Source organism: Athene cunicularia, assembly GCF_003259725.1.
Source record: "Athene cunicularia isolate RWA chromosome 5 unlocalized genomic scaffold, athCun1 chr5_part3, whole genome shotgun sequence".
NCBI classification, from domain to species: domain Eukaryota; kingdom Metazoa; phylum Chordata; class Aves; order Strigiformes; family Strigidae; genus Athene; species Athene cunicularia.
Genome location: NW_020799103.1, coordinates 6,519,493 through 6,533,193, shown reverse-complemented (window position 1 = coordinate 6,533,193; position 13,701 = coordinate 6,519,493). Strand labels below are relative to the sequence as shown.

Genomic DNA, 13,701 nt, shown 5'->3' with positions numbered 1-13,701 from the left:
CCCCCCCCCCCCGCCCCGACTATGAGTCTCATCTTTCCAAGACACAGGACCCATCCAGTTTCTGCTGATTTTAATGTTACACACACAAAACATACTGAAACAAACAATATTGTAATGTATTCCATTGCAACAAAGAAAAAAGAAATCTTTATCATGTGCATTGCCAACAATGAAATTTTCATAGTCTAGAAGACCCTGCTAGTTAATGTTTGAGATTCATCTTGGTTCTCCTAAAAATAGTGTAAGATTTTTGTGATGGACAAGTGCTAGAGGACAGTACAAAGAAGGGGAAATTGAAGCTTATAAATATTTCAAGAATTAATTTTACTTGCTTGTCTTCTCAGAGCATTGCATTGTAAATTAAGGGCAGGGTGTCTTGAGAGCAGGAATTCCATCTGCTGAACTGTTTGTAGGTGGTGGTTTTGTGGTTTGTTTTTTTTTTCCCTTTGGGCTGTAAAGGCACAGTGGGTGATAAGTATTTATGAATCTGTATCCTTTTAAAGGGAATAAAGGAAAATAAAATTACTGTTTTCTGGTTTCACAGAGATTCCCAGAACTCATATGGAGTATGAGAACAGGCTCACTATGAAAATGTTTCTGTTCCAGTTTGTCAACTACTATTCATCCTGCTTCTATGTGGCCTTCTTCAAAGGGAAGTTTGTTGGTTACCCCGGTGCCTACACGTACATGTTTAATCGCTGGCGAAATGAAGAGGTAGGACTTTCTTGATTAAGGTGGATTAAATAATAATAAAATAGTTTAAACTCTTTATCCCCTCCGACCTGTGCAGTTATAAATTGCCAGCTGCAGATTTGGCCTGGAATGAGCTGGACCTCAGCTGGCGATCCGGGGGCTGATGGAGGAGGGCCTTCCAAGGACTCTTCATGATGTTGCTAGTCAGGGAAATGCCAGCTGGGAAAATCTGTGGCTCTGTCACAAGGGTGAAAATCAGAAAGCTTTTCTGGGCCCTAGTTCTTCTGAAATAGCAGTGGATCTTGTCATAGCTCTTGAAAGTGATCCTCTAGACTAAAGATAAGCCAGTAAAAATGGAAACAATCTCTGGCCTTTGGGTGTCTTCATGAGCTGTTTGACGCACTACATTTTCAGAGAGACCATTTGGTAAGAGGCACATCTGTAAGCTTTTGCTTTTTTCCCCCCTCATTTCATTGCTAATTATGCTGTTTGTTCAGAGATGAAATATAATATTTTATGTTGAAGCATTGCTTGGGAGTCAGTAGTGGAAGAAAAACTTCATGCAAAACACAATGAAGTAATGCAGTGCACTTAGTGATAGAGTATCTCCTAATACTGGTCTGGCTGCTAAATGCTTAAGAAGGTCTCAATAAAGAGCTGAAACTTCACAATTAGTGTTCTCAGCAAACAGCAGAAACCAGATACTGGCAGGTGTAGGGGTAGGAATAGAAAATGCAGGTCCTTGCTAGGTGGAGTTGATCTGGTGTTGAGAACTAATCGAGTGCCACTGATCCACCTTGCTGGGGCTGTGGGGTGGCAGCTGCACACGGATCCTGCTGCCCCGTCACTCTGTGTCTGCACGGTGGTCAGCCTGAAGCATCTCTGAATTACTCTGTCTTTAAATGCTTGTTACGTTTTAGTGTGTGTTTTATCAAGCACACTGTGCATTGAAAGCCCTTTCGTAACGCTTTCCTGAGGGGGTGGGTGTCTTAGCTGGCAGTCCAGGTGAAAATTAAGTATTGTCCTAGCAAGTTTTATGAACTCCTCTTCTTTTTTTTCATTTACAGAGCAGTAGAGTGTAGTTTGTCTGGGTAATGTCTGTTATTCATGTCCGTTAACCCCCAGTTTATCTCTGCCAGTGCGATCCTGCAGGCTGTTTGATAGAATTGACGACCCAGCTCACCATAGTCATGGCTGGCAAACAGATCTGGGGAAATATCCAAGAGGCCATCGTACCGTAAGTTAACTCTTACACTGAGATGCCCGTGTTAGTCCTTCCAAGAGCTTCCTCTGTCTCTGATAACAAGTATTGCCATATGAAAAAGTTGAGAACAATTCTGTAAAGTAAGCACAAATTCTGATAAGTAGGCTCATTTCATAGAGGCTTTTGGCCCCTTTTTGTAAAAGCGCAACAAGGAGCTTGCTTGGAGAAAGGAATACGTGATTTGCTTCTCTCATTGTTAACTTTTTTTCTTCATATACAGCTGGATTTGTAACTGGTGGGGACGCCGGAAAGCCAGAAATAATCCAGAAAATTTATACAGTCGCTGGGAGCAAGACCATGATCTGCAGACGTTTGGAGCCTTAGGCCTATTCTATGAATATCTAGAAATGGGTAAGTTGAAAAATGCACATTTGGAGTTGAGGACAAGATACCTTGGACTGACACTTACAAAAATATGGTTTCTCAATTAAATGTTATGCCACTGCTGGTAAACAGTAGACAGTTAACTGCTGGAAATCATGAAATAGGTGAGCCCAATTAAAAAAACAAAACAAACACACCTGCCTTGGCATCTTAGACTGCAGAGAACTCTACAGAAACACTGCAAAGACTGTTTGTTTCCCTCATTTGAATGGGGAACATAATTCTCGGTGCTGCCAGCTGTCTCAGTGTCTGTTCTGTTCTTGTTCCCAAGCATTTTCTCAGCTGATGTCAGTGGAAATTCTAAGTATGGGATGAGTGCCAAATGTCCTTTAAGGATGGCTACCATAGATACAAGATCTACGAACTGGATCGGAGAGAATCTGTCTAGTTTTAGGTTTGCACTGGTTAGTGCTTCGATACACTCCAGTAGACCAGCAGAGGGAGTGTGGGTAACAGAATAGGATTTTTCAAAGGTAACATGAACAGATCTGCATACTGTCCTGGTTTTGGCTGGGATAGAGTTAATTTTTCTTCTTAGCAGCTAGAACAGTGCTGTGTTTTGGATTCAGTGTGAGATTTGGTACCAGAAGAATGTTGATAACATGCTGATGTTTCCAGCTGTTTCTAAGAGATCAAGGCCAGCTCCCCACGTTCTGCCAGTGTGCAGGTGCACAAGAAGCTGGGAGGGAGCATGGCCAGAGCACCGGACCCAAACTGGCTGATGAAATATTCCGTATCATGTAATATCACGTTCAGTATATAAAGGAGGGGTGGCCGAGCAGGTGGGGGTTCTCTCTCGCTCCTGGGATTGCGATTGCAGCATCTTGGTGTTTTGGGATCAGTGGCTGGGAATGGGCTGGGTATTGGTCAGCAGGTGGAGAGCAATCACATTGTACATAATCTGTTTGTACTTTCTATTACTGTTTTATTTTATTGCAATTATTAAACTTTTTATCTCAGCGTAGAAGTCTCGCTTCACCTCTCCAATCCTTTTCCCCCATTCCCTGGGCAGGGGAGGGTGAGTGAGCAGCTGCATGGAACTCAGTTGCCCTCTGAGCTTAAACCACAACACATATGAAACTAGTGTACAAAACCTGAGAAACTGAAACTAGAAACTAAAGCCAAACTAAATCTAAAAGACACTTAAAAAATACATTAATTTTTGTCTATTATAAGGACAAAATTTGTTGAAAAGTGGTCTCTTGTATTGTTTTATTTCTACAGAAACAGTTTTAAGTGTTCTAGATTGTCTAGAGATTTGTAGCTTTATTATTGTCATGTGTTCCATACAGGCCTCTGATCTTGTGAAATTAATACACACAGAACAGTCCGTGTTGTCAGCCATGCCTGTTAATAGATGTCTTTTCTCTTCCTGAATCATAAGGGAACCAGTACACTCCAGCATTGTCCTGGGGCTGCTAAGCTGGTATGAATAGTGTTGCTTGTCTAAGATGAAGAACTCATGGCTGAAATTATGGTAGAGCTCATGACTGGTGTATGGGAATTTATTTTTATCCGCTACCTAAACCAGACAAGATGTTCTATTTCCTGTCTTTAAAATATAGTGGCAGCACTGGCTCTGCACTGAGGCCTGTCACATTCTGTACCAAGAGACATTTCCTTTTGGTAATGATTAAAGGGATCATTTGTCTATTTTATTTTCAATTAAACTAATGTTAAGACTCCCCAGTGGAACTGTTACATACAGAACTCATATTAATATTTTGACTTAAACCAGTAATAACAGGTGGAAGTAAGGTTGAGATAAAAGTAAAAGCATTTCATTTTTTTCATTTAGTAGTGTAGCTGATAAGTAAAAGGAGGATGGGCTTGCTCTGTACAAACTGCAGGAGAGGAAAATAGCCTGGTTTGGTTCCTCTCTCATAATTCAGAAATTAGATGTCTGAGTACATTCCCATTCCCTTACAGTTAGGTTCCATTCATGAGAGAACTGCAGCACCATGAAAGAATTGGAATCCAGCATCACTGGCAGCACTGATTGACAGGACCTGAGTGCCCCGTTCCCCTGGGTGCTGTGAATGGCAGCCCAGAGAGACTGGAGGAGGCTGGGGCTGGGGCAGGTTGTCATGTAGCTCAGGCCAGGCTGGAGATGACTTGTGCAGCCACGCAGAAGTTTGCCATTTGTGTGTGAGTGGCAACTTGCATGTTTCATTCTCTCCCTGAGGGTACTTTTGTAGGGCAGATTTTGGCACTTTTGTTTTCTCCCTTGCAGTGATTCAGTTTGGATTCATTACTCTGTTTGTGGCGTCCTTTCCCCTTGCTCCTCTTCTTGCTCTGATGAATAATATCCTGGAGATTCGAGTAGACTCCTGGAAATTAACCACTCAGTACAGGAGACCTGTGGCTGCGAAAGCACACAGCATAGGAGTTTGGCAAGAAATCCTGAACGGAATGGCCATCTTGTCTGTTGTCACTAATGTAAGTACCTTAATTGTGCTGTGTCAGCTTTGATTCTTCCATGTGCTCAGAATTTGCAGATTTAAAAATCAGCTGATGCTTTTTCTCCTTCATCAACAGCGTTCACTTAATCATGTTACCCTACCAAGTAGGGTCAAGCCATTTGGTGGTTTGCCTTGTCCATAAGTTGATGACATGCAGCTCACAATCCACATTTCACTGGACCATAATCTTTCATTCACTTGTCTGTGTTTTCCAGTGGTTTGGAATGGCATAAGCAAGCCTGGAGCTGAGTCTGATGAAGCACACTGATGGCCCTGAGGGGACCGTAGGGGACAGGAGAGGTGCATTAATTCTGTTGGCCAGATGACATTTCTGTCTTGTCACTATGAGGCGTGTTCTGTGGGAATTCTGCTCGTTGAACTGCTCTGGATGCCCCTGTGGAGGCAGTGGCTCAGAGTACTTTTTATAAACTGGAAACTAAACTCTCTGCTAGTGTTTCATCATAAGTATAATGTAAAGCAGAGTGCTGAGCAAGAGAGTTGCCTCTTTTTTAATGCAGAATATTAAACGGTATCAGACCTGCAAGTGTCTTAGGCAACACACCCACTTGCAGGTATTGCCTAATTAGCAAGGTACCTGAGCATCTTAATCATCTCAAGTTTCCAGGCAGAATGTGCTCGTAGCCATTGTTTCCTTTTTAAATACAGCTGGAGAAAATGTCTCCCCTTCTTTCATAAAGTGATCACATGCTGGGTTCGAGTTCCTTCTTTCTCACAAGAATTCAAAACCATTTCTCCTCTTTTGTTAAGGAGTGCTGTTATCACAGATAGAAGACAGTTTGGTGTGAGGGGATATTTGGGATTTGGTGCCTCTTGTAAGGACTGTTCATGTATTTTGTTCACTGAGTGCTGATCCTTGCAGCAGAGGCTGCAGTCAGCATCTTTACCAAGGTTGGGTGCCCTAATGCTCTCACCCTTGCTTAAAAGAGTCACAGTACCAAAACCACCTTATGAATCTGCTCACAAGTTCTGTGTGTCACTTATTTTTCCAATTTCTTTTTCAGGCTTTTATTGTTGCATTCACATCAGATATGATTCCTCGTTTAGTTTACTACTATACTGCTTCTGAAAATGAAGACTCGCCTATGTCTGGATACATAAACAATAGTCTGTCAGTGTTCCAAATTTCAGATTTTCCTGACAGAAACAAGCCTAAATTGAATCCAGAAAACTTTGTCATATGCAGGTTGGTGTTGGTGTAATAATAACTATGTTATCACTTTGTTTAGAATACAGCATAAAAAGTCAGTGCAGATCTAAGTAGTTACTAGAAAGTAAGTGTTGTCATTTTCATCATTCTAAAGTGTGAGAGGTAATATTTAAGCTATTAACAAGGCAGTACTTGAGATGGTAAAAGATCATGCCAGTAATGAAAAAAAAAATCACCTTTTTGTTGTTTGAGAGTCTCATTGCTAATGTGTTTTGTTTGTGTTAGTTTTTTTACTTAATGAAACTATGGGTTTTTGAGTGATGGAGGACATATATGTCCCTAAGGTTGCAAACTTTAGCATATATTTTCTAAGGTTTTTAGGCTGCAGTGCCTAAGTGGGCAAGGAAGCATCATTAAGGGGATGTTTAGGTTGTAAAGCTGCATATGAGATACGGTATTTAAAGTAAATTGTTACCATGCTAGATACCACCAAGAATCTGGGCCATCCTGTTTTCTTTTTAAAAAGTAGACGTTTCTCACTAGAAGAAGCGTTGGAGCTTCTAGAAGAATTGAGAAAGAACTTTGGAGATGTCTGTGGTAATAGTGTTGACTTGATGAAAAAATAATTCCAAAACAAATGAACCAAACAAAGAAACTCCAGCACTTTAAGAAGGAGCTACATTTGTGTGATGTTTTAGCTTTAAAGCCCCAGGAGTCTTTATCCTGCTTAATACATGCAAGTGTAGAACATGTACTGAAGACTGTCCTTCCATTAAACCCTGAATCTGTCCAGTCCATAATCTGTCAACATCTGTCACATTTAGTCCATACTTGTCCGTTACTGTGCGATACATTCCAACCCTCCATCCTGTATTATTTGATCATTGCCTGGAAAAAAAGTAACCTATGTACAGAATTTCACTTCTCTCACATCCTCATCTCTGCGCTGTTGCTGTAAATGTGAGGGTGTTTAAGCAAACATGAGATAGAAACAAATTGAGAGGCAACCTTTTTCTGCAAAAGGAAACAGGCCATTTAAAACAAGATGAAAAGGTTCCTCGAGTGACAGCTGTATTTGCCTGTAAGTGTCACTGAGCTTGTAGTCTGTCTCAGACTGAATATGACATTTCACCTCTGCATGTCTTTCTATCCAACAGGTACAGAGACTATCGATACCCTCCGGATCATGAGAAGAAATATTTACACAGTATGCAGTTCTGGCACATTCTTGCTGCAAAACTGGCCTTCATAATTATTATGGAGGTACATTCCCTACAGAATTTCTTTCTGAAATTGGTACCTTATCGATTTTTCTAGTAGTTACTAATGTTGCAGAAAATAGAATTGCTGAAGAGTGTAAAATAGTTCCTTCCCTGAGTAATACCACAGTAGTAATACCAAGTAATACCAAATAGTCATGTCCTAAATGAATTTTATAACTAGGTCTTTTAACTTCAGGAAGTTAACTGAGAGTAAGAACAGTGAAAATAGCTGAAGAGACTGCTAGATTTGATAGAAACAAAACAGAATAAAAAAGGTCTTTATGGAGATGGAAGAGACATGAACCACCAGGACTAGCACCTTCACTCCTACTGGTTTCATTAGAGCTGTATGTGAGATGTCTGTAGTCAAAGCCCAGAAAGCTTTTTGCAGTGATGTATATTGCCTAAAAATAGCTGCATCAGTAATATGTGCAACTGGCACTTCAGTATTAAGCCACTGTCTTGCAAGTTCTGAAGGGAAAAAGGAGTTGTTACGTTGCTCTTCTCATCCCTTTTCTTACTGCGTTTTATTGGTTCTTAATAACTGAGCATTATCAGCACGGCAATGTGAATTTTCTAAGAAACCACACAGAGGTAGAAAGTGGTGCTAGGGATTCAGAACCTGAAGCTTTCCTCTTGTGTTTCCTAATTCATAAATGATTTGGAATTCAAGTTTCTGCGTAAAAGGGCTTTAATCTTTGTGCACATCAGTTTATTATGTATTGTTCAGGACAGCTAAATGAAAGGTATTCTGCTTGTGAACAAAAAAAAACCCAACCTGTTCAGTGTTAGAGAAAACAATAGGTGTTTCATTTGGTAATAAGTTGTTACATTTCTCCTGTTTTTTGTTTTGTTTTTTTTTTTTTTTCCCCAGCATGTTGTATTTATCGTCAAGTTCTTTGTAGCATGGATGATTCCTGATGTCCCTGCAGACGTGAAAGCCAAAATAAAACGTGAAAAATATTTAACGCAGAAAATCCTGTATGAGTATGAATTTGAAAAACTGAAGGAGAGACTGTGTCAAGGTGGTAAGCAGGCCACGGAAGAGGAGTTCATCACCACAGAAGGGAGAATGGAGTTATCCAGAGCAATGTAGTTGAAAAGACAACTGTTTGGGATTTAGCTCGTTTTAGCTTTTTTATCTGTGATTTGCTCAGGATGCGTGATCTTGAAAGCTATAGGACAGGTTCAACCCTTTGCTTTCAGTCCAAAGATTTTAGACTTTTCTTTAAAAGTCTTACTGAGCATTCTAAGTTTAGTAAATCTACTTAACTATGACTTCAGTACTGTTTTCTATTTACCCATCACTTTGAATAATAAGTGTAATCTTGGATGAATTTGGATTCCCAGTATAGGGAATGTTACCCTCAAAGGGCTCACAGGATATAAGGTCATTGCAACCAAGGCCTCCCCCTGTTGCAGAATGCAAATTCCAGGCTTTATCCCAGGTGAATGAAAAGGGTATCATAGAGAACTCCTGCTGTGGAAAATGCTGAGAATTATTATTTTCATGACATGATAATTTAAGCAGGAGAACACTCCTGATACAAGGGTTAGGGGCTGGGGCTTTTTTTTTTTTGTATTCGCTGTGTCTTATGAAACATTTGTTTGCAGCTTTGAAATTCTATACACTTTTTTAGAAGAACTTGATTTTTAAAGATTTATTGGCTTAATTCCACTTGGAATTATTTATAGGCAAAGAATTCAGTTAATACATACTAATGAAGGAAAAGAAACCCATAACGTACTTTCATAAAGATGATATCTGCCAAAGAGTTTGCTCTTTAAGTGCAAGTATTGTGGAATCATCTAATTACAGTGTTTTTTGAAAAGATTTATACATTTTGGAGAAGTACAGCTAATTTATTGCTCAATCTCAAAAACTGCCATTGGAAGATTATGCTTGATACTAGTTTTGGCCAAATCTGCTCCTTTGTGTGGGTTCTTTGTTTGGGTTCTCTGTGAATGCCAGTGAAGGGCTGGTGTCTGTACTCGATGTGTACTGTGGAGTAGTACAGTGCAGTGGGTGGGGAGCTGGACCACCACACTAATTGATCTACCTGGATGGTTTGTACATGGATTTTAAGCATGCTAAGTAATCTGTGTTTACATTTTTATTGTCCATATACATAGGAGCCTGGGGGGGTTGGGTTTGGTTTGTCTTTTTTTAATCTTCAAGAAGAATTTTTTTTTCTGTGTTGTCATGGGGCTTTTCTACAAAGTTATCGAGTTTATGAATATATGATAACTACTTATGCAAAGTAGCTACCAGTTGTTTATGAATGTGTCCTCATTTTATGATTTGAAGCAGTTAGGCATTTTTATCATTTTGCTCTGTATTTAAAACATATCAACACTTCCATGCTTAGTGCCTTGTTTGTTTGCATTTGGCAAAAGATGTGAAAATGATTACTGTGGGGAAATGAGTGTTTCCGAGGTGTGCTTGCAGGCAGCATGATACTGTGAACCTGCACACGGAGCTGTACAGTGTTAGCCAAACCATGCCTGCCTTGGCACACTTCTGTTGTAGTTCTGTGCAAACTGCTCACAGAGCAGTTCATACCTAGACTGCTTTGATAAAGTAGCAGCAGATTGTTGAGTTCTCTCATGCTGAAGTGCACTGGCTAGAGAGATTCAAAATTTTACTGTATTTGCACTTTGAAAGTTATACTTCCTTGGAAGTATACACAAAATTTAGATTTGTATTCCATAACAGCCAAATGATGTACTGTTTACTAGCTCCATGACTTAAGGCTGCCATATTTTGTTTTAGCAGACCTAGCCTATGTCTTGGAATAATACTTGGCTAGTAACCTTAATGTTGTATCAGAGTTTTAAATCAGTATCTTGAGTGGAACCGTCATTGTTAGCTAAAGTGTTAACATTGAAGTGCCTACCTCGAACAAACATCACATGGTTTGGCTGCCAGTCAAGGAGTTGAAGCAGATGTACATTTCTCGTTACTGTAAGTTATTCAGCTTCATTCTGTGAGTTTGGTTGATAAATCAAGCACGTTGGCAGTTCATGTTCAGGACGAACTGACCGTGGTCTTGACTATTCAGATATATTTGAAGTAATGGATTTATTGGAGGAATGCATGTGTAAATAAATTAACTCCGCTGCTTAATGTATAAGCCAAAGAAGAGTATCAGTCACTGTAATTATATATGTGCCACCACAATTCACACAGTGCAAGCACTTTGTGGCTTCTTACCTATATACCGTTAACTAAACTGCTTAATATAGATTTCATGGTTTTGTTACTGTTAGCAGTGGAAACAATTGCTTCAAGCAGTAGGGTGATGAGATGCACAACAATATTTCTATGCAAAACGTACGATCTGATTGAAGCTGAAAACAAATTTGAAAACCAATGCACTGTTCCTGCTTACGGAACATTCATTTGTTCAGGTCCTGTAATAAATAAAGTGTCCTAATATGCTACACTTGAAAAGATGTCAGCAAAATAGATGTATTGTGAATGAATAACGCTGTCTAAAATGCAAGATGGAGGAAACAAGGAAATACCCTTGTTCGTGATGCAGCGCTGATAAGCAGAAGCCCCGCGTGCAGACCCTGAATCTGAATTGATGTTTTGACCCTTATTTCTTGCTTCTTTCAGACTTACTTTTTCAGATCACTTCTTCTTTAGTGCTACACAAACAGATGTTTTGCATATGTTGTATCATACAATAGAAAGTGGAAAAAATGTGGTATCAGCTTATTTAAAAAGAAATATCTATCTCTTAATATATCATTAACACTTCATAGCATTACTTCTTCATATATAGAAACTGTTGAAAATGTGTTGTCATATTAAGAGCTAATGCCACATAACAAAATAAGTCTTAACACTTCTTTTATGTAAGTTTGCCTTGTCATTAAGCAGTATATTGACAAAAGATTATTATTAAAGTTAGAATTATAATGGTTCACGTACATACATATTTCCTGAAGTGTTCTTGAAAAGTGACAAAAATAGGAAAAATGGGCTGGTCAGTTTGAGAATGCGCTTATTCTTACTGTTGGAATACTTGATTTTGATGTGTTTAATATAAGTATCTAAAAGTGTCCTTTAACCAAAACGAAGATAGTTCTGTTTTGGAACTACTGTAATTTAAGCAACAGTAGATTGCTTTATTGGAATTAAAAAGAAAATGGGCCTTTCAAGTGTAATAAAATCAGGGAATTTTTTTTTTCCAGTTAAAATTTAGTATTTTTACCTTGGAAAGATTGTGTGGTATGTCCTAAGCAAATGACTGCAAAATAAGAGTGCTACTATAAGACACTATACTGTTTTTTCTAGAACATTTTGTTATTATGCTTTTACTTTTTTATGTAATACTATCAGTTTGAGACAGCAGAACAGAGTGAAAATAGATGGACTTTCCTACTGTTCTTTGTGTACTGCTTGTTTTGACTTGTACTGTCACGTAATCTTGAGTGGTGTTCTTTGTCTGTTACGTATGTTGCTAATATATATGATACACTAATGTTGGAATAAATTTTTTAAACATTGCATTCAGCTAACTTATGTATATACATTTACTTAGAGTTAAATCTGGCAAATAAAGCAGTGTTTATTTTTAATGTGCTGTCAGCTTGATTTTGAAAATTCCAAGAATTCAGAGAGGAGCTGAGGTATTAAATGCCCAGAGAGCCTCATGGAGGGAAGTGTTCATACAGATTTCTGCCACTCATTGCAGGATATTTGGATGCTGTATATAGATTTCCTGCTGTTTGTAACTTCACAAGTTTCTTACATTACTGGAGGAAGCCTCCACCTGACTGTCATCTTCCACTAGATAAATCACATGGTGTAGCTGTCTTTCCTGTATTCATGCATTGTCTTAAGAATGAATTGCCAAGGAAAACCCGTACCGAGTTGTGCATATATTGTATGTAATGCAGTGGACAGAGATGGCGTGAGAGTGTGATAGCCCATGAGGGAATGTAGCTCAGTGAAGAAGACTCAGCACTTCAGTCTGCCTTTAGGTATGGTACAAACAGTGTGTTAACACACATTCATTTTCTGACAGGCAGTTTTTCCCTTCATTCTCTGGATACAGTTTTTATTCTTGCAATGCCAGGACCTGAGGTGGCTTCTCAAGTTCTCAGTCAGTCACACGCAGTTTTCACACACAGCACATACATGCACTTAAATAGTTTTGAGCACACACACGGGAAAATATGGCAGAGCTAAAGCTTTTCCAAGGGACTGGTAAAATCTTACTGTTCATAGGTACCTCTACATATTTTCGTCTTTCTTAAAATGCACTTCTGGCACCAGTGTAGGGCTTTGGATTAAATCACAGAGAATCTGGATTCAAATTTATGGCTTGCTCTCAATAGACAGCATCAGCACATGTTATCACTCCTGTTATACCAAGTTATCAGAACTTCTCTGGGAACAGGGTGCCTGCCAGACTTGGTAGATCATTTCCTTTATAACTTTGAAATGATAAATTAAGAGAGATGCAATAGCAGTAATCAAATGTAAGAAACTTATGAGATGAACAGTCTTGCCAATATTTAAAAAAAAAATATATATATATAAACTACCAGAACAAGCAGGGTCTAATTATATATTATGCTACTACCACAGTGCTAGTTACTGGGGTGCAGTAAATTACTTAATTAGGTACCAAAAAGTAAAATGAAGTGATAAGAAAGATGGAGAAGAAAGTGGTAGCAAAAGGAAAGTGAGAAAGGAGTAAAAAAAAAAAAGGTGCTGTTGCTATGCAGGGTATAGGGGATATTTATGAATTACTAAAGTGTTAAACCTTTTCAGGTGCATTCAAGCTTTGTTTCCATTGAGGCCTGTGGTAATGGAGTTTAACTGGTACAGTTGTATTCAAAGCCAATTATATTTTATAAGGGTAGCATGGTAACTTGTGAGACATTCACAAATCCTGGAACATACCTCCCATGATCAGAAATTGTAGCTACCCTTCAAAAGTCTTTAATTCCTTCATTTTCTAGTGCAGTAAACAAAGAAGTGCACCAAAGTTTTGGTGGTTGTACTTTTTGCACCAGAAAAAACAGGTAAGGCATCTAATTTGCTTGGTGTCTTCATCTACCCAGATTAAAGGGTCTTTCTAAAAATAAATCTCTGTGTGTGGAAAAAAAAAAAAAAAGCACTGAAATGGAAGAAGTGTTTTGAACATACACATCTCAAACTGCTGTAAAATACATTCTTACAGGAGTAGAAAAATATGTAACCCATTGACTAATGGAAAAAAAACAGGCAAGATGTTGAAGAAACAGTATCCCAACATCTAAAGTCTGCACATTTCGTATCTGTTTCAGATGTGTGGGCTCTGCAATAAATCTTCCCTAATCTTTTTCAAAATGTTCAAAATTAAAACCAGTGTTTCTCAAAATAACATCTTAAACGTGGCACTGAAAACGCACTGAGGTCAGCACAACTGCACCAACTCTGAGAGCCCAGCTTGTGACTGGAAGGAG

The 13,701-nt window shown here is 38.9% G+C and overlaps 1 protein-coding gene across 1 annotated transcript in view; it reads left to right on the top strand.

The window, feature by feature from the left end:
• Positions 1 to 11,806, top strand: part of ANO5 (anoctamin 5) — a 53,691-nt gene extending 41,885 nt beyond the window's left edge. Inside the window, exons 15-21 of the mRNA XM_026850688.1 lie at positions 547 to 714; positions 1,833 to 1,930; positions 2,178 to 2,308; positions 4,575 to 4,780; positions 5,826 to 6,007; positions 7,129 to 7,234; positions 8,108 to 11,806. Coding sequence (XP_026706489.1) covers positions 547 to 714; positions 1,833 to 1,930; positions 2,178 to 2,308; positions 4,575 to 4,780; positions 5,826 to 6,007; positions 7,129 to 7,234; positions 8,108 to 8,329 — 1,113 coding nt within the window. The 3' untranslated portion in view covers positions 8,330 to 11,806. The remainder of the gene's footprint in view (positions 1 to 546; positions 715 to 1,832; positions 1,931 to 2,177; positions 2,309 to 4,574; positions 4,781 to 5,825; positions 6,008 to 7,128; positions 7,235 to 8,107) is intronic.
• Positions 11,807 to 13,701: the final 1,895 nt, after the last annotated feature.